The sequence below is a fragment of the Taudactylus pleione genome, unplaced genomic scaffold (genome assembly GCF_031769625.1).
Source record: "Taudactylus pleione unplaced genomic scaffold, aTauple2 ptg000473l, whole genome shotgun sequence".
NCBI classification, from domain to species: Eukaryota; Metazoa; Chordata; class Amphibia; order Anura; family Myobatrachidae; genus Taudactylus; species Taudactylus pleione.
In genome coordinates, this window is record NW_028284875.1 from 11164820 (window position 1) to 11190723 (window position 25904).

At 44.8% G+C, this 25904-nt stretch overlaps 1 protein-coding gene across 1 annotated transcript in view; it reads right to left on the reverse strand.

Moving 5' to 3' along the window:
• PCNX2 (pecanex 2) overlaps positions 1-25904 on the reverse strand; it is a 449190-nt gene that overhangs the window by 132349 nt on the left and 290937 nt on the right. Inside the window, exons 21-25 of the mRNA XM_088448947.1 lie at positions 23056-23233; positions 20068-20176; positions 18766-18895; positions 16666-16724; positions 6874-7086 (exon numbers count right to left, since the gene is read on the reverse strand). Of these exons, the coding sequence (XP_088305073.1) occupies positions 6874-7086; positions 16666-16724; positions 18766-18895; positions 20068-20176; positions 23056-23233 (689 nt within the window). The remainder of the gene's footprint in view (positions 1-6873; positions 7087-16665; positions 16725-18765; positions 18896-20067; positions 20177-23055; positions 23234-25904) is intronic.

Here is a 25904-nt window from a genome sequence, read left to right on the forward strand (position 1 = left end):
TGGGCTCTCACAGTGTCGGTACAGTGCGGAGTTAGATCGCGTCTGGGTGAGACCTTCTCGGCTCACAGGGCATGCATTGGTTGCTGCTGGCTCCTGTCTCAGCTGCTTCCTCATCAGGTGGTGCGGTGACGGGGAGGGTGAGTGAGTGAAGCAGCTGACTACGGGAAGGAGCTTACGGCCGGCGGCCCTAGTGCCACACAATTGTACCGGCCCGGGGGGCATCTGGCACCCTGCCCCCCGGCCCAGCCTGCCACTGAGTAAGGACCTCTAGTATCTGTCTCCTCCTTGGCGGCTGCCATTTTCTGAATCTGCAGCCCCCAAGCCACTGTGAGTATGCTTTTTTTTCACTCCCTGCATTCCGGCACCCGGTGCACGTGCAACTCTAGCCCCCCCTATTTGCGGCCCTGGTCTGACATCCTTGCAAATAGCCAGAAAATTAATAATTTAGAGCAAAAGCCGCTTAAACGCATTGCGTCCAATAAAAACTCCAAAAAAGACGCAAGAATAACGTACTGTAGTTACACCATATGAGTTGAACACATTTAAAGATGTGTTCAGCACTGCACCAGTAGCATTTATGCCAGGCTTACGTTAGGCATACATGAGATACACTTATAACTAACCAGGTAATAAGCACAATTTTTCAGATTTAACAGGATAGTAAAAAAAAACATATACGCTATTAGGTTATATGAATATAAAACTGTATAATCTTCCTTCCTATGTATGAATAAGAGTATTCAAATTGGGGCCTGACTGGTCTTCCTGATTATCGTTTGAACTGTATGAATATATATTTTTGGTCGCTTGTTGAGATAATTGACATAAATGAATAGTCCTTAAACAAATTCTAGCTATAATAACTATATACATCACATTTGACAAACTCATTGACAGGACACTTATATGATTGATGACTGGGAGGATACCTGGATAATAATATTGTAAGACTAATTTCATCTTTTTGATTATCTGATGTACAAAGTGATTCTCACCGGACATTTTATTGAAAACAGCAATTACAGTCTATCATTTCCCCAGAATTAATAGGGAGATGCAAACTAAGCTCCAAAGGGACTACAGTATTCATTCACCAATATATGTGAAGTGATACTTTGAATTAATATTTCTGTTATAACCTATTTTTAGATTTCGCCACAATACTCTCTTGCTCTATTTCAATACAGCTTGAGTTTCCCATATCCCAAGTATTTTGGATATCAGCATATTCCGTATTTTGGAATATTTGCATACCATAATGAGATATCTTGGGAATGGGACCCAAATCTAAACACATAATGATTTTTGTTTCATATACAACTGTGGTAGAAGCACTGGAGAAGTCTGGGATGGCATATATGTGTGTCCCAGATTCCTATCATATGTGTTTTAAAACCCCAGGAAAAGTCTGTTATGCCAAACAGATCAGAAGTGTCGGCTTTTGGTAAAAGCCGGATAATGGGTTCTAGGGGTGTGGATGTGAGAAGAGAAGGGAGGGCTCCATCCACAGGCCATTCCAGGTGTTGGGCCTTTCAGTCTGAGAGGAGGCTGATTAGTAGTTGCACCTGGAAGTGGCTCAGATAAGCTATGTTAGGTTTTGGTTGAGTGTCTCACATACCCTGGGGGAGAACAGACACTGAGGTTTGTTCAGAGACACTGTGTTATTTGGAAGTGCTGTGCTGTGTTTGTGGTAAGGCAGTAGGCCCTGCCACTTGTAGAGAGGGAATAACCTGTCTAGTTAGTGCCCTGACGGGCTAGGATTTATTTTGATGTGTTTTTTTTGTTGTTGTTTATATTGCACAATAAAACTCGTTCCGACCAGCTTGCATGAAAACTCTGCACTGGTGTGATGTTTCCAGGCTGCTGTGTGTAAGGAGGTGTCCATCTGCCCCAGGAGTGTGTAAGGAGGTGTCCATCTGCCCCTCCTGGGGCAGATGGACTACCCCGACTATATCACAAGTGGTGGAGAATGCGGGCAGACACACTGAAAACTGCAGCAAGAGAAAAAGTTTTGCATTGAAAATTTAAAGAGACAGACACCAATTTGTTGTTTGGATGTCAATCTGTGTTTTATGAAATCCATAAAGGTGGCATTGGTAGATGCTTAGAGAAGCAAGATTCCACTTCCAACCTACACCTAAAGACAACATGGACATTGTTAAGGCCTTGCTCCAAGCTAACAAGGTTCTGCAAGAAGCTACCAGAGCCCAGCAGGAATCTAAAAGGGCTCAGCAGGAAGCTACCAGAGCGCAGCAGGAAACTAACAGAACTCAGCAAGTCGCCATAGAGGAAACCTGCCAGGCCTTAAGAGAGGTGGTACAACAGCTAGTAGACCGGTCTGGAGATGCTTCCCCTGCTCTTCCAACTCACACTCACACCATACGGGCCAGTCACATTCTGCAAAAGATGATCCAGAACGATGATGTGGAAGCGTATCTTACGCCCTTTGAAAGAACCGCAGAAAAAGAGAATTGGCCTAAAGAGCAGTGGGCATGTCTTGTGGCACCCTTCTTGTCTGGAGAACCATAGAAAGCATACTATGACTTGTGCTTGGCTAATGTGAAAGACTATGTTAAATTGAAACAGGAAATCTTAACTCGATTGGGAGTCACAGTATTTTTTCGTGCCCAACGAGTCTACCGCTGGGAGTTCCAAACAGAAAAGCCTCCACGCTTGCAAATGCATGACCTCATCCATCACTAAATGGCTACAGCCAGAAATTCTAACAGGACCACAGATCGTGGAAAGGGTCATTATGGATCGATATCTGCGGTCTCTACCTGCAACTCTACGCAAGTGGGTGAGCCATGGAGACCCTAACACAGCAGACCAATTGGTTGAACTGGTGGAGAGGTATGTGGCGGCTGAGGAACTGTTGAGTGTGCCCACCGAGCCCCGATTCCTCTATGGCGATCTCCCGTGATCACTGGTAAGACTGTTCCAGGGGAGAAGGGTGCTGGGCGGTGGAATGTACTTAAGACTGAGGGTTTGGAACCTGGAGAAAGGCCGGCCAGGCCAGGAAGGTTCCTACTCTGTAATAGACTTGATAATAGTAGGATTCAATGTTTCCGATGTGGTGATTTGGGCCATATCTCTGCTAATTGTTCACTTACCTCTGAACCTATGCAATGTGATACTGCTTATGTCAATCGCAGAATGTTTTTTTTGCACAGCCAGCCTGTACTGCTGACCAACAGGCTGGGACAGATAAGCAAATGTGTATAGTTACTGTAGAAAGCAACCGAGTAGAGGCTCTGTTAGATTCTGGTAGCCTGGTTACACTGGTGAAAGCTGAACTTGTGAACCCCTTGAAGCGTAAGGGGAAAACTGTTGGTGTGACCAGCATACATTGGGATACTCGCTATTATGTTACTGCAGAGGTGAACATAGAAACACAATGTGGTTTCGCAATAGTCTCTGTGAGCTTGGTGCATGGCTTGATGTATGATGCAATATTGGGGAGAGACTTTGCTCACTTCTGGAAGTAGTGGGAAAGCCGATTTGTTATAGAAGTAAATAACCCCGACCCATTTGAGAAGGTTACTGATGCAGTAGCAGAGGGAGTTTCTTCAGAATCTGAGAATGATGGTGGCTCACCAAGTGATGTGTCTCCTACTGAGATGGGAAGTGTTATTGAGCCAGCTGGTCATCTGCCTGATCTTGAAGTCAGAAAAGAGGTCTTTGCCGTGGAGCAGTTAAATGACCCTACTCTGGTAAAAGCCAGGGAAAAAGTGGGGGAGGCTAATTATAACCTTTACCAGCCTGGGAAAAGAAAGCCAGAACAGATATACCATGTAAATCTTATAAAATCTTGGAAGGATACAGCAGCTCTGTCAGCCGTCCAAGCCCCTCCAGTAAACCCAGGGCCCTTGGTTCCCGATGTGACAGTAGCTAAAACCCTGTCAGCAGTCCAACAGCAGGAAGTTAAGGAATTTCTTAGCAGAAATAGGGTTTTGTTTTCAGATAAACCAGGCAAAACCACAGTCATTAAACATGACATAATCACTGACCCAGAGGTTAAGATTAACCTAAAGCCCTATAGGTTACCAGAAACCCAAAGAGAATCAGTATCTAAAGAAATTAAAAAAATGTTGGAATTAGGTGTAATTGAAGAATTGCATAGTGAGAGGTCAAGTCTGTGCTTATTCCAAAGCCTGATGGGAGTGTGCGTTTCTGCAACGATTTCCGAAAGTTGAACAGTGTGTCAAAGTTTGATGCCTACCCTATGCCTAGGGTGGATGAACTAATTGAAAAACTTGGAACAGCCAGGTATTTAACCACTCTAGACTTAACCAAAGGGTATTGGCAAGTGCCGTTAACTGAGAATGCCAAAGAAAAGACAGCCTTTTCTGCACCAGAAGGGTTGTTCCAATACAAGATGTTGCCCTCTGGGTTACATGGGGCACCGGCTACCTTTCAAAGGATGATGGGTAGAATTCTAAGACCCCATAGACAGTATACTGCTGCTTATCTAGATGGTGTGGTCATTCATAGTCCTGATTGGCAGACTCACTTGCCCAGAGTGCAAGTAGTATTGGACTCCATCAAGGATTGATAGCCAACCCAAAAGGGTGTTGCCTAGGGATGGAAGAAGTAAAGTATTTAGGATACACCATTGGTGGAGGATTGATAAAGCCACAGCTTCATAAAATTGAGACAATACAAAACGGTCCATGACCCCTGAATAAGAAGCAGGTAAGAGCCTTCTTAGGGATTACTGGATATTATAGGAGATTTATACCCAATTTTGCCACCATTGCAGTCCCACTAACTGACCTTACCAAAGGCAAACAGGAAGTCATGGTTAATTGGAGTCCTGAAGCAGAGAAGGCTTTTCAGGGGTTAAAACTTGTATTGTGTACCCAACCAGTTCTGATGAACCCTGATTTTGACAGGGAGTTTGTTGTGCAAACTGATGCATCAGATGTAGGCATAGGAGCGATCCTGTCCCAGAGTAAAGAAGGTGAAGAACACCCTATTTGTTACTTAAGCAGGAAGTTGAATGTACATGAGATAAACTATGCTATGGTCGAGAAAGAATCGTTGGCCTTTAAGGTGGCATTAGAAACTCTCAGGTACTACTTGATGGGAAAGAAGTTCAGGTTGATCACTGACCATGCCCCTTTGAAATGGATGTCAGAGAACAAAGTGAGCAATGGGAGAATAACAAGGTGGTTGTTGGCACTGCAGAACTTTAAGTTTACAGTCGAACACAGGCCAGGAAGCCAGCTGGCAAATGCAGGTGCTTTGTTGCGTGTTCACTGTTTGGGGGATATGTGGTAGAAGCACTGGAGAAGTCTGGGATGGCATATATGTGTGCCCCACATTCCTATCATATGTGTTTTAAAAACCCCAGGAAAAGTATGTTATGCCAAATAAGACCAGAAGCGTCTTTTGGTAACAGCCGGATAATGGGTCCCAGGAGTGTGGATGTGAGAATAGAAGGGAGGGCTCCTTCCACAGGCCATTCCAGGTGTTGGGCCTTTCAGTCTGAGAGCAGGCTGATTAGTAGTTGCACCTGGAAGTGGCTCAGATAAGCAGTGTTAAGTTTTGGTTGAGTGTCTCACATACCCTGGAGGAGAACAGACACTGAGGTTTGTTCAGAGACACTGTGATATTTTAAATTGCTGTGTTTGTGGTAAGGCAGTAGGCCCTGCCACTTGTAGAGAGGGAATAACCTGTTTAGTTAGTGCCCAGACGGGCTAGGATTTATTTTTATGTTTTGTTTATTTTGTTTTTGTTGTTTATATTGCACAATAAAACCGGTTCCGACCAGCTTGCATGAAAACCCTGGACTGGTGTGCTGTTTCCTGGCTGCTGTGTGTAAGGAGGTGTTCATCTACCCCAGGAGAAGGACCCCCTACCCCGACTATATCACACAACTTATATACACAGCCTGCAGGTAATTTTATACAATATTTTAATAATTTTGTGCATCAAACAAAGTTTTAGTAGTACATACACAAAATTTATTTATGTTGCATATACACCTTTATACACACAGCCTGAAAATGATGTTATACAATATTTTTAAGAATTTTGTGTATTAAACAAAGTTTGTTTACACTGAACCATCAAAAAGCAAAGGTGTTACTCTCAAAAATTCTGAATATTCCATATTTTGGATATGGGAGAAAAAACCTGTATTACAATATTTATCTTGGAGGCCAGTTCCCAACCACAAAGTATGAGTAATATTTATTTTTAGCATGTTTGTGTTGTCTCTCATTGAAAGAGGACTATAATTGGATTTTAAAGAAACGTAATTTTTATACCCCACAAAGGAGCCGTCTTCATTTCTCTTTCGCGAAATTCTATAGAATGCCTATGAAACCATTTATTATATAATCTCCTGCAGCATGTGACTAGACCCCTTTCCTCCCCTCACAGCTCTCACTGGCTGGCAGACTTTCAGACTCAGCATCACTTCCATCTTCTGCCGCCAGCGCTGTTAGGACAGGGCTGTTCCCTTCTGTCAACACCTGCAGCCAGGATCTCCCCTCGCATGTGATCCCAGGGGTGTGCTAGAGGGGGAGGCCAAGTGCAGGTGCCGACAGAAGGGAAAAGTCCTGTCCTACTAGTGTTTCGCCTGTGACCCACACCCCAGGTGGGATTGGGAACGAGTTGCGAGAGACTGACATTAGGGACAGAGATGAAAAAGAGTGAGATGGGGAGATGAGCGGGACTGACATAAGAGAGAAGGATATGAAGGGTTGAGAAAAACAGAGATGAAAAAGAAGGAGACAAGATTGGGGGAAGAAAGAGGTGAGAGTCGAAGAGTGCGGGGGGTTGAGATGAGATACAGGTGGGAGGTGAGGGGGACAGAGAGGAGAGACAGATGACAGATTTGCCGTTTATCCATAATCCCCTTACCTTTAAATTCAAGTCCTCGTAGCTGGAAAGTAACAAGACCATTTCCAGTTTCTACCAAATGGACAAATGCATTTAAATAATCAGATGCTAAAATGAAACAGTCACCGGAAGCATAATTTCCCCATCGTCCTAATATCAAGTCTCCACACAATGAATGCTGAAGGGATCTTGCTAGGTGCTCATAAAAAACTGAGTTTAAGTTGTCATCATTTCCTGGAACGAAATAAATGTAAAATAAGTACAAAAGAAATAACAGCCTGATAAGAATTACAATTAATGAAAAGCAATAGGCAGTGTATGTGTATTTTTTATAATCGTCTGGGTTTTATTTTATTTATTTGAGCAGAAACAAAATCTGATCTTTATCAAAGTCCAAATACAAGAAGGAAACAATCAGATTGAATAAATACCAAATAAAATCTGGTCTTTTTAATGTTGTTTTGAACAAATGTGTACAATGTTCACTCAATAAGTTTAATTTACAAATGTAAAAAGTGTAGGAATATTTTTAAATAAATGTACTTTTATCTTTCATTATTGTGTCTGTTTTTTTGGAGTTATGAAAGATGGCATTCAACTGACAGATCTAGTATATAACATATATATCTATCTATATATATATATATATATATATATATATATATATATATACACGGATACAATTATATACCCAACTAGGTAATAAGTATAAGAAAAGCCTTTTAACATTTATTTTCATAGCAAAAAATGCATTCTGTATTCAACCTAATTTCAAGAAAGAAAAACTTCTATAATACAGCAGATACTGTATATTATTCATTATTGCATATGTATAAAAGTAGCAAAAAGATAATTTTTTTTAAATATGCCCACATTCATAGAATATACGCATGGTCAATAAAGAAAGCATTAATCAGATGGAGCAGAGTGGGATAAACTGTAAAATATGTCACAGATCTTAATAAATGTTATATGTGAAGACAAGTAAAATAGTGATAATATCAATAAATTATTAAATAAAATAATTTAATATATATAAAATTCTGTTTAAATTATATTAGCAACATGTCAATGTTGATAAATCAAAAACATTAAACAAATATTATTAATATTAATTAAGCAAATAATATGAGATATGGTAAGAACTTACCCTTGTTATCTCTATTTCTACGAAGTCCATAGGGTTCCACAGGATACCTTGGGGGTATAGGTGTGACGTCAGTCGCAGGGCACCAAAGAGTTAAGCTTTCAGCCTCCCAGGATGCACTAGGTCCCCCTCCTATACCCCGCCCCCGGGCCAAGGCACCTCAGTTAGTTACCAAGCCATAGGCCGGAGGAGGAGAAGGAAGAGAGAGAACAAAGATCTGGACACATACAAGAATCACATTCTCACCAGAGGGAGATGGAAAACCGGTGACCAGAGCAAAGCCCATCTGCAGCACAGGTGCGACAGGGCGGGAGTCCTGTGGAACCCTATGGACTTCGTAGAAATAGAGATAACAAGGGTAAGTTCTTACCATATCTCATATTTTCTACTTCAGGGTCCATAGGGTATCCACAGGATACCTTGGGGATGTCCCAAAGCAGTATCCTTTAAGGGTGGGGACGCTCCTGTGCAGAAAGGAGAATCCGCCGCCCGAAGGAAGCATCCTGAGAGGCGAAGGTGTCAAACCTGTAATACCTCACGAAGGTATGGACAGAAGACCACGTAGCAGCCTTGCAGATCTGAACTGCCGAGGCATCACGTCGAGCTGCCCACGAAGGACCCACAGACCTAGTGGAATGAGCCTTCAGAGAAGGAGGGACCGGTAGGCCTTCATGAAGATAAGCTTCAGAAATAGCCATACGGATCCAGGCTGCCAAAGTTTGCTTTGAAGCAGGCCAACCCTTTTTACGGAAGCCAAAGAGGACAAACAAAGCGTCCGACTTCCTAAACGAAGAAGTGCGGTCAACATAAGTCCTCAACTATTTCCTCGTTAATATGAAACTGGGAAACAACTTTGGGAAGAAACTCGGGCCGAGTGCGGAGCACTGCCCTGTTCCCATAAAAAACCAAGAAAGGGGGTCTACAAGAAAGAGCCCCTAACTCAGAAACACGTCTGGCCGAAGCAATGGCCAGAAGGAAAACAGTCTTAGCTGTTAGCCATTTAAGATCCACTGAGCCCAGTGGTTCAAACGGCGGTCCTTGGAGAGCCCTCAGGACCACAGCCAAATCCCAAGGCGCCACAGGTGGAACAAAGGGCGGCTGAATGCGGAGAACACCCTGCATAAACGTGCGCACATCCGGGATTGTAGCAATCCTACGGTGAAACCAGACAGATAGGGCCGAAACCTGTACCTTCAAAGAAGCAAGGCGAAGCCCATGATCTAGTCCCGCTTGCAGGAAGGCGAGAATCCGAGACAGACGAAACTCCCGCGGTGCATAACCTCTCGGTCGACACCACTGGAAGAACGTATGCCACACGCGATGGTATATCCTCGCGGAAGACGGTTTCCGAGCTCGCAACATGGTACGCACCACAGAGCTGGAAAACCCCCGGGACCTCAGCATGGCCGTCTCAACAGCCACGCCGTCAAAGACAGCCGAGTCAGGTCCGGGTGAAGGCAAGGACCCTGAGACAGAAGGTCCGGTCGTAGCGGCAACCGCAGAGGAATGTCCACGGACAGACCCTGAAGGTCTGAGAACCAGTGCCGTCTGGGCCACGCGGGAGCTATCAACAGGGGCGTCCCTCCTTCCTGTTTGAATTTCCGGATTACCCGTGGAAGAAGGGAGACCGGAGGGAACAGGTATGCGAACCGGAACGTCCACCGGACGGACAGAGCATCCACCAGAGACGCCCCTTCGTCTCTTGTGCGAGACCCGTACACCGGCAACTTGTTGTTGTGCCGGGACGTCATGAGGTCGATTTCTGGAAGACCCCACCTGTCCACCAGTAGTTGAAAAACGTCCGGGTGCAGGGACCATTCCCCCGGATGAACGTCCTGGCGACTTAGAAAGTCCGCCTCCCAATTGAGCACTCCCGGGATGAAGACCGCTGATATGGCCGGAAGATTGCGCTCCGCCCAAACCAGGATCCGAGAGACCTCTACGAGAGCCGCCCGACTGCGAGTTCCTCCTTGCCTGTTTATGTAGGCCACGGTGGTAGCGTTGTCCGACTGGACCTGCACCGGGCGACCCTGGAGAAACCGCTGTGCCTGCTGGAGAGCATTGAAGACCGCACGGAGTTCCAAGATATTTATTGGAAGCTCCGCTTCTGTCGGCGTCCACCTGCCCTGGAACAAGTGTGGACCCGAAACTGCTCCCCAGCCCCGAAGACTGGCGTCCGTTGTCAACAGGACCCAATTTGGAACCCAGAACGGACGTCCCTTGTTGAGGTGGGTCGTCTGTAACCACCACGTAAGGGACAGGCGAACCTCCTGGGTGAGCACAATCGTCTGGGACTTCAGAGACTGAGTCAGCCCGTTCCACTTGGACAGGATCAGGTGCTGCAGAGGTCTGGAGTGAACCTGGGCGTATTCCACCATGTCGAACACCGACACTATGGAGCCCAGTAACCTCATCGCCGAGTGTAAGGACACCCGGCGGCTGTGCAGACAACTGCGCACCCTTGACTGTAAAGCAGAGATCTTGTCCTCCGTCACGAAGATCCTTTGCTGTCCCGAGTCCAATAAGGCTCCAAGATGCAGAATCCTCCGAGACGGGATTAGAGTGGACTTCTGCCAGTTGATTAGCCAGCCGTGCCGTTGCAGCAGTGCAATGGTCAGGTCCAAGTGGCGTAACAGGAGCTCTGGAGATCCTGCCACCAATAACAGGTCGTCCAAATACGGCAACATGCGGACTCCCTGCAGCCGCAGAGAAGCCGCCATGACCGCCATCACCTTGGTGAAAACACGTGGTGCTGTTGCCAGGCCAAAAGGTAACGCCCGAAACTGGAAGTGGTCGCTGCTGATTGCGAACCTGAGGAACTGTTGATGGCGCCAAAGAATAGGGACATGCAGGTAAGCGTCCTGTATGTCCAATGACACCAAGTAGTCCCCAGGTTCCAGCGCCAGAATGATGGACCGTAGGGTCTCCATCCGAAACTTCGGGACCCGCAAAGACTTGTTGAGTGCTTTGAGGTTGAGAATCGGACGATATGACCCATTGGGTTTCTGTACCAAAAATAGATTTGAATAGAAACCCTGGCCCCTCTGGGAGAATGGAACCGCCACTATAACTCCAGCCTGGAGCATAGTGTGCAATACCTTCCGCAGCTCCGTAGCCTTGTTCCGGTCTGATGGGAGACCCGTGGTGAAGAAGCGAGCCGGGGGTCTGTGCCGGAAGGAGAGGGCGTATCCGTGAGAAACCACCTCCAGAACCCAAGTGTCTGTCGTAGTGGTCGACCAACACTGGGCGAACTGTAGCAGGTGGCCTCCCACCCTGGGATCCCCCAAAGGGAGGCCCGGACCGTCAGGCCGCAGGCTTGTCATCTGGCTTGGGGGCCGGACGTCTGGTACTCCATGCCTGCTTCCGGGGCTTGACCGATTTCTTAGGGCCAGCCTGTCGAGGAAACGACTGTGGTTTGGGCCTGCCCTGGGCCCTAGATGACCGAAAGGACGATGGTCCCGAACCAGAAGGAGCAGCGGCCGACGGGAGACAGGCAGATTTGGCTGCCGCCAGCGTGGCCACAATCTTATCCAGATCCGGACCGAAGAGAACTTCTCCGGTAAACGGCAACGCTTCCAGACCTTTCTTGGAATCTGCGTCCGCCTTCCAGGATCGCAGCCACAAGGTGCGACGAGCAGCTACCGCTGCTGAAGAAATTCTAGACACCAGAGTACTAATGTCTAGAGCCGCCTCGTTGATGTAGGTGGCCGAATCACGGAGATTGCCAATCAACTCCGCCTGATCGGCCGGACAGTCGGATTCAAAAGAAGCCTCTAATGAATCCGCCCAGCGCTCCATCGCTCTGGCAACCCAGCAAATGGCCATAGCCGGCCGTGCTGCCCCCCCTGCAAGGGAATAAGCGGACTTCAGGCAGATTTCTACCTTGCGGTCCGTAGCATCCTTAAGGGAGGACATGGATGGCATCGGCAATGTGGCACTACGGACAAGACGGGTCACGTGAGAATCCACCTGTGGAGGGGATTCCCACTTCGCAAAGTAATTATCCGCGAACGGATAAGCCACCGCCAGGCGTCTCTGCGGCTGGTATCTTTTGCCAGGTTGTTTCCACGCCTCCTCTAAATGGTCCACCAACTGACCCGAAAGAGGAAAGACTGTGGCATCGCCCTTCACATCTTTGAAAAAGGCATACTTAGATTTAGCCGCTGGGGGAACTTCGTCCTCAATCACCAAGGCTGTTCGGACCGCCCGAATAAGTCCAGGAATATATACTTTGGACTTAGCATCAGCGTCCTTAGTATGGAGAGGTTCCTGATCGTAAGGATCCAGAATCTCCCCATCATCAGACGTCCCTTCGTCATCCTCATAAGGAGCGGACAGAGACGCCACCGGCCTTTTATGAGACCACATCACAGACTCCCCTTGCAACACATCCGACAAGTGCTGTACAGAACTCGTCAGGGAGTTAACCCACGCTGGCTCCTGAGAACCCGGGAGCGGGGAAATAGGGAGACTGTGGGGTACCACCAATTGTCGTGGGAAACCCTGCATGGGTGACGACACCACAGACTGCTGGGACAATCCCATCGGAGTAAACGCGGGCTGCGGAGCTAACTGGCCCACTAAAGCTGTTAACGCCTGAGCGAAACAAGCCCAGGGCGGCTCCTGTACCGGTGCTGTAACCGTAATAGGCCGCGCCATGGACAAACACTGCCAGCAAAGGCCCTCCGCGCTACCCTCCCCCTCCGCTAACGGTACTTTGCACGTGGTACACTGTAGCCGGAGGGGAAAATCACTTTCAGACATGATGGCACCACGTATGTGACCTCTCTCACCAATTAAGTATTAAATAGGCGAGAGACCACCCTGCAGCACCGCACCGCAAGGGCTTTAGCAGAAAGAACAGGGACAGTAATAAAGCTGACAGTTTAGATGAAGAAAAGATTACAGGCAGCAGCGCTAGCACAGTCACATACAATGCAGAGAAATAACAATTCCTGCACTAACAGCGCTGATCACTCAACTACACAGACACAGGGCCTGGTAGGACACAGCGCTGCATACACAGACCTGACCACAGCGGAGGAGAGGTATGCGGGGGGACCCAGACCACGATGCTTCCGTCCAGCGCTTCCAGCAGCGTTCACCATGCGTTCTGGAGAAGATGGCCGCCGAGGAGCAGAGAGAAGGCTGGCCTGGGGGAGGAGCGCTGCCACAGGACCAGTCGGCAGCATGCAGAGAGGGCTGTGTGCAGCGGGGGAGGCGCCGGCTGTGAGACAGGGAAGGCGCGCTCCCCTGGCATGCATTTAACCCCTGGGACGCCGCAGCGCTACCGCTCTGCTGCGGTCCGCTGTCCCAGGGGGTAGTGGAAGCGCAGGTTGGTCGCCTGGCTCCACGCTGCAGCCAGTCCCCAGGGAGCCCCCTGCCTGGGGACTTAGGACCATGTGATCAGCGGGGACCCACCGCGGGACCCCGCTGCTTACCTCTGTCCCCCTTGAATCCGGCCATGGTCCGGAGCATCTGGGGTCACCGCTAGCTGTGACCCCAGACGCCCACCAGCATCCCCGGATCAGTACCGGCGTTCTGGTACCGGCGGGGTGTAGGGAAGACAGCATGGACGTCAGGACTGACTGTCCATGCTGTTCATCCAGATGTGCAGCCACAGCTGCATGAAGAATAAGCTTCAGGGGCTCTTCTAGCCCCCACTCCAACAGGTGCACCCGACTCCGGCCGGGCACCTAACTAAACTGAGGTGCCTTGGCCCGGGGGCGGGGTATAGGAGGGGGACCTAGTGCATCCTGGGAGGCTGAAAGCTTAACTCTTTGGTGCCCTGCGACTGACGTCACACCTATACCCCCAAGGTATCCTGTGGATACCCTATGGACCCTGAAGTAGAAATTAAATACTGTTCATCAAACCAACAATTGAAGTAAATCACAATTGTTAATTGGTTAGGGAAGTTTATTATAAGTCCATATCACGACGGACTATGTACTAAATGTATAGTAACTCGCAGGAAGAGCAGTGAGAACTGCTGTCACTGCGAGTTACAACTTGGGCATATCAGTGGAGTCTTTCACATTTTCAAGATTCCACTGGAGAATCTGAGAAAGCACATGCGCACAGTGTCCGTTTTCTGAGCCGGACAGAGGCTGCGGGAGAGGAATCTTAACATCAAAAACCTGCGAGAATGCCTCCATAGGAATAAAGCTGACACACCATCAGAGGATGGCGTAAACTGATGGGGCCAAATTAGAAAAAGCTTGGGTCAGATCATAATCCCCATTGATAATACTGTGGACTGCAGTCTGCAGCCCTAATTAGTCTATTGCTGGAGATTTCCGTGATTGTTACATAAAATTATGCAGAAACTGCAGTTTCTACATAATTTTGGGAAACAAAAGCTTAATAATTAGGTCCTTTAATCTCTGTTGGCTTCAAAATCAGACCCTACATCATTTGTGACGTCTCTTCTGAAGAAACCATAGTTTTACAGAGAAATGCGTCAAGAACACAGGGAACCAGTCCTGACTATTACATTTAAAGACGCTTATCACCTTTATTTCTACTGCCAATGTATACTGAAAAGTTAGGGGCCTGTTTTGCAAGGTTTTTTTTCCTTAAATTATGTAGGCTCTGCAGTTGCTTGCAATGAATGTATTTTTTTACAGATGTGCACTAATGCACCTAGCCTAAATACGCCAGGTATCTTGCGCTGCATGGTGTATTGAAGCTAGGTGTATTAGGATACATCTGTAGATTCATGAGTTTAATTTGTAGAAAAACATTTTTATCTTTTCATCCAAAAGCCATCGACTGTACTTTCTCCACTTGAATTGTACAGTTGATTGTTCTTAGTAAGTTTATTATATTTTCTTTCAAAATAAGGATTCATCTTTTTTTTAATACAGTGTATACACAGTATAAAGACTAAACAGGTGTGATTTTAAATGTTCAGGCAATGGAATAATCCAGTGGTTACCCAGTGTTAGTGCATTTTTAGAAATGTTAGTACTTATACATTTTTGGCCAATAATGTTAAATTACAGTTACAATTTTACTGGCAGGACAGAATTGACACTTTGACAGATCTCAAAAATTCTGGTCAAGGGCCAAGTTATTTTATTAACCACTTGCCTGGCATGGTCACAGTGTTTGTGACCACACCAGGGATTGCACAAAAATGCGACCAGTCGTAAACGCATACTGGTCAGCAGCCGCCAATGGCAGAGGGACCTCCGGCCCTTCTGCATCCCTGCACCCTCCAACCAGGGTCTGCCGTGCTGACAATTTCTGCTGATTGGGTAGAATGGCAGGACCCCCGACACAGCGGCTGCAGAGAGGAGCAGCCGCTGGGGAAATGTAAGTGACCAGCCCTAAGCCTCCCAGTGTATACTTGGCGGCTGCTCCCCTGAGCAGCTATGAGGGAAATGCAAAGTTGTGAAGGTCCGATCATCGATAGTCTGATATATCATTGACTGATATTTAATAACGCAATATTAATTTTATGTGTTTAAAAAAAATGTTTGTAAATTGTGCTGGATAAATTATAAATAGATATTCTTAACCTAAAATAGTCAATTTCTGAACGGTTTTTGGAAAAAATATTAGCCAGTTAAGTGATTAATATCACATTCTGGTGAAAACACAATAAGACAAACATTCTGTTCAAACATTATCTGTCTGATATAACTCAATTTCTTGCGCTTTGAAGGTAATAACGTTGGCCATACACTTTGCAACATTGCATCTGATATTGAGAAATTGGTCTGATATAGCAACATATGTCACCAAACTACTGCAATGTCCATTAATCACCTAACCATAATTTATCATATCATTATTGGACACACTGGTAAATGTAGTTAGAATATGATTACAAATAACTACTATGAGCATGTGTGAGGTCATCTTTTAACTAGTCATGTGGAAATGATCGGGTAACTCAGTAGTAGATGTGGTAGATACAGCCCACCAGAGTTTAGATATGTATTGTTTGGCACACATCCACCCCTGACCCCACTGCATTTATTTGATGAGAAACAAGTATATCTCTAAGATGCTCCACGGCCGCAATAAGATATATTTTATAACTAACAAAATTAATTAACAAAAAAAACAAGCACATTTACAGTGTAAATTACAGCATAATCTGAGTCCATTGCTAGCAGGGTTACCACCCGTCCAGTTTTCGGCTGGATTGTCCAGGATTTTAGCGCATTGTCCCGGATCCCAGACAAAGGGCATATTGTCCCGCCTTTTGCCGATTTTGAAAGATCTAGCGGCTAGATTCTAGCCACTCACCACTGATCATCCAACCGCTGTGCTGTGCGTGCCTGTGAGCCCTCTCTACCTGCTCCGGCTCTGCTGCTCTGGGCCGAGATTGCAGCTACACTTGGCGCAGGCGCACAGAGGCAGGCACCATCTTGGATCCGGCTGACTGACAGGTCAGGCACAAGTAGGAGGAATTGTCCAGCCCTGATACTTTGAAAGGTGCCAACCCTAATTAGGGGCCACCTCTAGGAGTATATGCATATGCAATTGCATACTTGTATGGAATCTAAAACCTTATTTGTTTTTGCGACCACTGTTTTATGTATACCATTTATGGCTGGCATGTGCTTCGGATACAATAAAAAGATATATATATATATATATATATATATATGTGTGTGTGTGTGTGCGTTTAGATTAAATTATACAGATACCTGAATTATTTTCGATCTGACTTTGAAGTCTTCGATTCATATTGTCAAGTCTCTTGGTGCTAGGGATAGAAGAAAATTAAATATTTTTCTTATATTTATAAGAAAAATAACAAGCTAAATGTACGAACTGTTCCATATAGAGATCCACTGCACACAACCATCTTCTCACATCAGCTTGACATGGCTCTTACATTACTTAACTGAGCTATTGGTAGACCCTGCTTTTCCCTCTATAGTTTGTGCCCTAAGATATAATGGCATAACCTTCAAACCTCTAAAATCCTCTGTTTCTAATACTAAAATGATACCTGCAATTATCGGGCATCCTGAAAAGTTCAGGTTCACAACTCTTTATGTATCATATGTAAATGTTAACAATTTGATATTTTATTTTGTTCTGGTCCGTGTGTAGTTATTGCTGTTTTTTTGTAATTACAACATGGGTTAAAGGTCTTTTCCATACTCTTTAACTTTTTGTTTATTTTTCCCCTTAAGAGATTGATTTGAATTCTTAAGGCGGGTATTCACTACTATATATACACAAACGAGAGCACGAATATGACTTTGCAATCGTGCTCTCGTTTGTATAACTAGTGATGTGCCTAGACTGAACGTTCACTCGTTCAGTCTAGGCAGCATGAGATCAAGACACGGACCTCTCTGCAACACACGGGAAGGGAAACAAACAGTCACAGCCTGATGACACCTGACACTCACATGTTGTGAGTGTCCGGCGTCATCATTCTGTGACTGTTATCTTTCCCGCGTATTGCAGAGAGGTCCGGCGGCAGCAAGAAGAGAACAGTAGGTGCTTTCTATTGCTCCTCGTACATGCTGAACCTGACGGGATCGTCAGGTAGACCAACATGTACAGGCGATGACAGATGGCAAAAACGACCAGCGGGCACGCGCATCACTGGTCGTTTTTGCCATTTACATGCCCGATTTGTGGGCGATTGCACGATAACAACGTCGTTATCGTGTAATCGCTTGCCAATATCGCCTAGTGGATACCCCCCTTTACTCCACCTCAATTCTGTTTATTAGGCAAATTAGTGAAAGCTGACTCAAAGGTAGACTTTAATCTAATCATTATGTAGCATCCACTAAAACTGACGATTTAGATTACCAACTGTATCTTTTTCACAATCTCTTTCTTGGTTTAATTTTTTTTCCGTAGCAGAAAGTCATCGTGGTTTGCTGACCTGCCAATTATGTGAATTGTGCCTTGGCAGGTGCAAGCTACAAAGACTTTTTGCCATTAAAAAAAACTAATTCCAAAAAAGAGCAAATAATTAAAATAAAAAAAAACCTTCATGGTCAGTTTGTTTAACCCCTAAATTCTTCTCAGTTTCCATTGATATTGCATGAGTAACATGTAATGAACATAACAAATGAACAAAATATCATCCAAAACTTCTGTAAAGGCTGGTCTTTATTTTGTACAGATTTCTCTACTTATAGTTTATCTGTTATACAATAAGTCATTCTACCTACTGCCAACGTTCACTGTCAGTGAACACACCTTCCACTCAGAACTTTATTTACTACAGTACATCTAATATCTCCAGAATGTTTCTTCTTCACACAAGATTCCACCAAGCTCTGATATATATGATACTATAATGCTCTGATATATGATACTATAATGCTTTGATATACTGTATGATACTATAATTTTCCGCCTCGATTACTGTAATCTCCTGTATCTGGCCTGCCAGTAACAAGGTTATTCCCCCGAAGTCAATTATGAATGCTGCAGCTGAACCTTATCTTTTGTTTCTCTACTTCAAATCATGCATTAGCTCAGAGGTTCCCAAACGCGGTCCTCAAGGCTCCCCAACAGTTCAGGTTTTAGAGATATCCATGGTTTAGCACAGGTGACTTAATTAGTACCTCAGTCAATTTGATTTAGCCAGCTGTGCTCAACCATGGATATCTCTAAAACCTGAACTGTTGGGGAGCCTTGAGGACCGCCTTTGGGAAACTCTGCATTAGCTGTTAGAAACAAGCTGTTTATCTTCGCCTACAAATCCTTCTGCACCTGTTATTTGAGCCAAATATTCACACAGTTAAATGACTGGTGTGTGAGATACTTACTTATTGTTTTCTTCCCAAAATTTCACTGGTCTTACATATGATGGAATAAATATGACACTGCCAAGATAAGGACTTAGGGGGCTAGAAAATATTGAAGTTGCAACTGTTTGGATCAAAAGCAAAGCAGAGTCTGGATGAATTATATGTTAAGGATTACTGGACATATACAGTATGTATTTTGTGGACCTCGGTTGAAGCTCTTGTGCAAAATGCCAAATGCTAATTAGGTTTAATGTCAAAACCCAGTTGATGTTTGATCCAGAAATGCAAGGTGTTATTATTCAAAACTGGAACACAAAGGAAAGTTAACTGTAAAGGATCAGCATGCATGGCACTCTTACCTGTTTGTTTCAAAACCAAAAAAAGAGTTATTGCGAAGGTGAAAGCAGCAAGATTAGGAGACAGACTGCATTTGGGGAGTGCAGGAGAGGGAGGAGTCCTAGAAACATATACAATGTATATGCTTTTGTTTAGATTATATAGTACTAGCTGAAGTACCCGTTGCCTGGGTTTAAATCTTGAAGTTGTTAAGTTTTAGTAAGTGATGTTGTCCAAATCCATCCAGTGGAAGGCCCAAAACAGGCTCCCTGTATCAAATTTCTGCCCAGTGCACTCCGTCGTGATGTCCGACTGGGACCCCAACAACTCCATTAGGCATCTCAGATCAATTACCACCCCTCTGTGAAGTTTTCATCCAAATACATCCAGGGGAAGGCCCAGAATAGGCTCCCTGAGTCAAAGTTCTGCCCAGCGTATATTAATGGGAGGCCTGACTGGGACCTCAACTCCCTAGTATGTCTTCTGGGATGCAATTTTACCACTCTGTGAAGTTTTTGTCTAAATCCATCCAGTGAAAGGCCCAGAACAGGCTCCCCAGGTCAAAGTTCTACCCAGTGTACACCAACGGGAGGTCCGACCGGGACCTCAACCCCCTAGTATGTCTTCTGGGTTCCAAAGTTAGCACTCTGTGAAGGTTTCATCCAAATTATGTGATGTCGTCTAAATCCATCCAGTGGAAGGCCCACAACAGGCTCCCTGGGTGAAAGTTCTGCCCAGCGCAGCCGGAGGTCCAACCGGGACCCTAACCCCCCTAAAACCTGGACTGGATCCAACTGGACCATCTCGCATTGATTTCATCCCAATCGGTGCAGCGGTGTCCGAATGCAAAACCGCACAGACAGACAACATAAATAAACAAACAGACCAATGATTTTACATATAAGATTAGGTACTAAGCTCAGTAGTAACTTTGTTTATGTGATAGCTGTATACTTTAAATATCTTAATAACAAAAAAGGATACGAGGTATAGCAAAAAACTGAGCAAATACATGAAATGATGATCCCCAGGCGATTTGCCATGGTGCAATATAGGTTAATACATATTTCATCTTGTAAAGTAGGTCCCAGATCTAGGAGAGAAAAAGCAAGTAATAAATAACATCAATGCAGTGGCATAGAAAATAACAGTAATGTTTATTTTAAATTTAAAAAAAAACCACAATCTACAGTACATGTATAATATGTGCAAATATACCTTACAAATTTTACAGATAATTACCTAAGAGCATGTTCTGCAATCTGACACACAGGAAGTTGGGCTATATGTCCCCACTGACCATGGCGAGCAGGAGTTGTGTGTACAGCAACTGTAGGGTGTTTTGAGGGATGAAACCCTCTAACCTGTTCTGACTACACACCCCTTTGAAAGGGTACGTGGCTGTGTTTGGAAACTCCAAATATTGGAAAGTGTACATCTTATTTATTGCTTCCAGGCAGGAGAGGCAGTGTCTGATCACATGAGCCATATTTATTTTATTGCTAATGCTGGGTATATGCTCTACAATTGTCTGTCAGACATCTGTCCTATCTGGCTGATTGGAATGAAAATCTGGTAATGTATGAAAGGAAATGACAATCTGCCATTTGCGCACAAACACTAGAAAATGGACAAAAAACAAACAAATTTAACCAATTTGAACAATCGTTTTTGTCTGTTTTCTAGTGTTTGGGACCATATGGTCCAATGTCATTTGCTCCCATACATCACCAGGATTTCATTCCAACCAGCCAGATTAAACAGATGTCTGACAAATAATTGTATAGTATATGCCTAACATAAGAGATTGAGAAAGAGGTCACAAACCAAGTGTGCATTCTGTCGGGTATGTTTAAAGCATTTAAAGAGTAATGGGAGACAGGTGATGTGTTTGAGGTTTGCTGTAATACTTTCCTGTTGTCAATCAGATGTACATGTGTGGGAGAGGCGGGTGACTCATTCTTGTGTTGGTGACATATCACCAGCTGATATAAACAGGAGTAGAGAGAGATAAAAATGATAATAATTGGATATGTGACCTTTTATTTTCTGGCGATAGATTGATCAATTTACATTTAATGATTACAGATAGGTAAAAAGTCCATAGGGGAGATGTATCAAGCCTTGGAGAGAGATAAAGTGGAGTAATTGCCCAAAGACTGTGCCAGTTAAAAGACAGAAGCTCACTCCAAGGCTTGATTCATCTCCCCCATGAGTGTTAGTAAGAGATGAGAGTAACCATGGAGAGGCAATATGGACAGCGTGGTGCGATGCAGGGACGGTGATGTATGTCATAGCCCTAGAGATAATGCCTTGGGAGGATGTTAAGAAAACAAACAATGTTAAGTTAAAAGTTAAAGAAAAGAAAGCATTGGGCAGGATACATTTGGGATAGTTTACCCCTATTGTTTATGTAATTCCTGGATAAATACTAACATTACTAATAATGTAAAGTAAGGACTATTTTTCCTTAAAATATTCAAGTTGTAATTTACAAACATTGGCTCCTAATCAGACAAATGCACACAGACTCACATTACACAGACGGACACACAGCCCTTTGGCAGCATCCCATCTGTGACTTTATGCTTATGCTGCTAGTGTACATCGGTGTAAGGACTGAGTCGCCCACTTTCAGCGCCTGTACATGCTGTAATACAGCCCGGTGCGTCTTTAGACATCACCACTGAATCTTACACCAGTGACATAAGACGGACCATCTCTGTGTATCAGTTTAGCCACCTCCTAGAACGCCCAGCACTTTTCTAAGCCATTTCTAATACTGGGCGCCTCAATCACATTTGTGCGTACACTCTGTCTCATGAATGCGCCACAGGATATTTTTAGGGATTTTTGTGCAAGGACAATAGCAACAAATTGCTGGAATCCGTGAACATCGGCAAAGCGTGAGACTCTGAATAACGCCCCCACAGACTAATATTTACACAGACCGACACACAAACGCACATTTATATAGACTCATAATGACAATGACTGACTTACACTAAATCGCACTGACAATTTAAGAACTTTTGAAACACTTTAGCAATGGAATCTTTGTACGACGATGTGCAGCAATCAGTGAGTGAAGTAAATAAAGGAAAGTGAGTAAAGGTACAGTAGTCAGGTAATCTGCAAGGGATGGATCTCCATTGTAATACATAGCAATGAAAAACCAAGAAGTATGTAAAAGCAGGGCTATTTTTCAGCAGGAACTCAGTACCTGAACCTCTCAGTAACTATGACGTAATGTCCTGGGTCAAAATGTAATTTCCATAAGATAAGTTTTAGACCCTTTTGAGTGCATTCTTATCTAAATACTATATATATATATATATATATATATATATATAAATAAAAGTATATAAAATGTATATATAACTGTTTTTCTAAAGCTCCACCCCCAGTAGCTCCACCCACAGTTTCTGAACCTATTTTTCCAGAAAAACAGCCCCGTGTACAAGTATCACTGAGCGGACCTCTCTAATAACACATTGGAAAACATTTGTTTTATCTGCCAATTTCAAGTATAATTAAGTAATAAGGTAATGTACGTTATTTACACAGTGGAACTCAAGGCCTCATTCAGAGATGTACACTAATCCGATGGTTTCTGTACATCTCCGATGGTAGGACACTTGCCCCCTGAGCCACAGAGGATGTTTGGGAGCAGGGTGGGGGCAGCACCGGCCTTGGTTCTGGGAGTGCCGAGGCCAGGGTCTGCGAGACCAGAAAGGCGCAGACTTCCTGGTCTTGGCTACAGAGCTTCGAGGGCCAATTTGAGTAACTTCAGGGTTACTCAGATAGCTGAAGGTAATACTGTCAGGAGGCTTCTCGTCTCCTTAGATGCCACCTGCTGCATTAGCATGTTTTCACATTGCTGCTTTTGAAAAAAAAAATTGTATAACAATAAAAAAAGTCAAACATTCTTGAATAAAATGCTTCCATTGCAAGTCCAATACAAATACTTGCCTTATAAAACATAATAGACATAATGTAAAAATCCAACAAAAAGCTCTCAGAAATAGCACCATAATCAAAGTGAAAAAATAGAGCTGTAAATCCTAGTGTGACATATTGGTTGAAGGGATTGCAAAAACAGGATCGCAGCAGCTTCATTCCAGCAACTGCTATCAAGAAAGCATCCAATCTGCATAAACACAATAACACAAATTCATACAGTGTAACTGTATCACATACAAAAACATGTTTTCAAAGACTCCTCAGTAAAGAAAATAATACTGTACATGATGTAATAATACAGTGATCACATTTAATACAGAAACATCTATAAGTACACATAAACATTACTCATATATTGTTTGTTACTGTTCTTCTTATATAGCAGATATACCATGGTAATGACTGCAGCTATTTCCAAACACAATTATGAAACATTCACAATATAAATCCAGGTCTTTGCTAGTAAGTAAGACATTTTTTTATTAATTTGGCAGAGGCGTATTATTATGTTAACGCATGTCAGGATTAGCATTAACATTTTCAGTAACTGTCATTGTCAAAACTCAATATGTTTACATAAGTCCATGTCCATGGCAATACAATGTACTTGGAAGGAAGCATATGTTCGGTTTATTCATCTACCTACAGCAGCAGTTTTCAACCGCTGTGCCGTGGCACACTAGTGTGTATTGGGCGGTTGCAGGGTCACTGAGAGGGGGGGGAACGGGTACAGATTACCCGGGCCTGGGCCTTCGAGGGGCCTGGCGCCGCCCCCCCCTCACAGCAGCCCAGCACACAGCGTGTGCTGAGTTGCAGTTGGAGACTGCTCGTGGCTGCTGAGGAGCAGCCACAGCAGTCTCCTGTGCCTGTGCGGGGGAGCGATAACACTGATCGCGCCCCCCCTGGCTTTGCGCCGGGCTGAGGGGGCTCAGAGCGCCCACCTCCCCAGCGCGCAGCACCGCTTCGCGGCGGTGCAAATCTTTTATTTCTATTGTCAAGAGGGCGTGGCTAAGCCTCCAGCTATTAGGCCACGCCCCCTATTACCGGGGCCCGCCACGGCTCTTGGCGGGCCTGGGCGGTTGTTCAGTGTGCCGCAGCACGAACAGAGCCGGCGGTCAGATTAAGTACTGTGGATCGGGCAGAGCTGCTGCTGAGCTATTCTGGGAAGCTCAGCCACGGATGGGCCGTGACCTATGTAGACGCAGCGGCATGACATCACAGGTCAGGCACGCCACGTTGCCAGCCAGCCCAACCACCCCGCCAGCCTGCCCGCCAGCTCCGACATCCAGCCCGCCTGCCTGTACTTTGCTGTGCTGACAGCTCTACACTGTGTCAGCCGATGAGGGACAGGTAGGTGTCAAAAAATTTATATTTATTCTTAATGTGGGAGTCAGTGTGAATTTATGTTTTTTTTGGGGAGCAATATGCCCTTTATACAGTGCCTCCATTAGCGCACCCTTATACAGTGCCCCCAGTAGTGAAACCTTATTCTGTGCTCCCCTATGCAGTGCCCCTTATACAGTCCCCCTTATGCAGTGCCAGCAACAGAAATCTTGGGGCCCGGTACACTGAAAGCACTGGACCCCCCCTCAAGAGAAACGACTCTCGCACCCACACATCCCTCCATTGCATGTGACAATGGCCCTTTAAACCTTCTGCAAAGCTCTCACTATCTGAGGCTATGCAGATATAAAAACAAATCTGCCATGAGGAAAAGAAGCGGAGCAAGTGCTTTACACGCTTGACTGAGTTTTTTTCACTAATTATATATATATATATATATATATACACACACTCATATGAACATTTAGAGTATACACACACACACTTTATATATATATATATATATATATATATATATACATACACACACACTCATATGAACATATAGAGTATACACACACTTTATATATATATACACACACTTTATATATATACACACGCACACTCATGAACATATAGAGTATACACACACACACACTTTATATATATATATATATATATATACACACACTCATATGAACATATAGAGTAAACACACTTATATATATACACACACAAACACATATATATATATATATATATACACACACTCATATGAACATATAGAGTATACACACACTTTATATATATATATATATATATATACACACACACACACACACATATATATATATATATACACACACACATATATTAGGGGTGAGCGGGTTCGAATTTCTGAAATCCGAACCCCCCCGAGCCCTCCCCGATCCGAGGCCGATCCGAGTCAGGCTCGACTTTTTCCGCCTGACTCGGATCTGAAATCGAGGCAAAACGTCATCATCCCGCCTTCCGAGTCTCGCGGGTTTTGGATCCTATATAAGGTACCCGCGTCGGCGCCATTTTCTCACTCGGCTGTGGACAGTGAAGAGGGAGGGTGGGAGTTAGGGCTGGCTGGGCTGTGTAGTGTAGTGCAGAGTAGTGTTGTGCTGTGCTGTGCTGTGCTGCTGTTGTCCACTACTTCAAAGTCCATAGGGGCTGGCTGTGTTGTGCTGCTGTTGTTAATAGGGGCTGTGTCCACTACTTCAAAGTCCATAGGGGCTGGCTGGACTGTGTTGTGCAGTCAGTTCTCCATAGGGGCTGTATCCACTCCAAAGTCCTGTGCAGTGTCCCAGTCCTAAAGGGGTGCTGTAGTGTTGTCCAGGGGGTGCTCTGTCCATCAGGGGTGCTCCCCCCAAGTGCTAAAAAAATTATATTTTTTGTGTTTGTGAATTGTGTGCGCAGTAGTCGCACGTGCATCAACAAAGTAGTGCCAAGCGTGCACCTGTGTCATAAGTAAATGGCCGGCTGGCTTGACCGTTAAAGGGTGCTGTAAC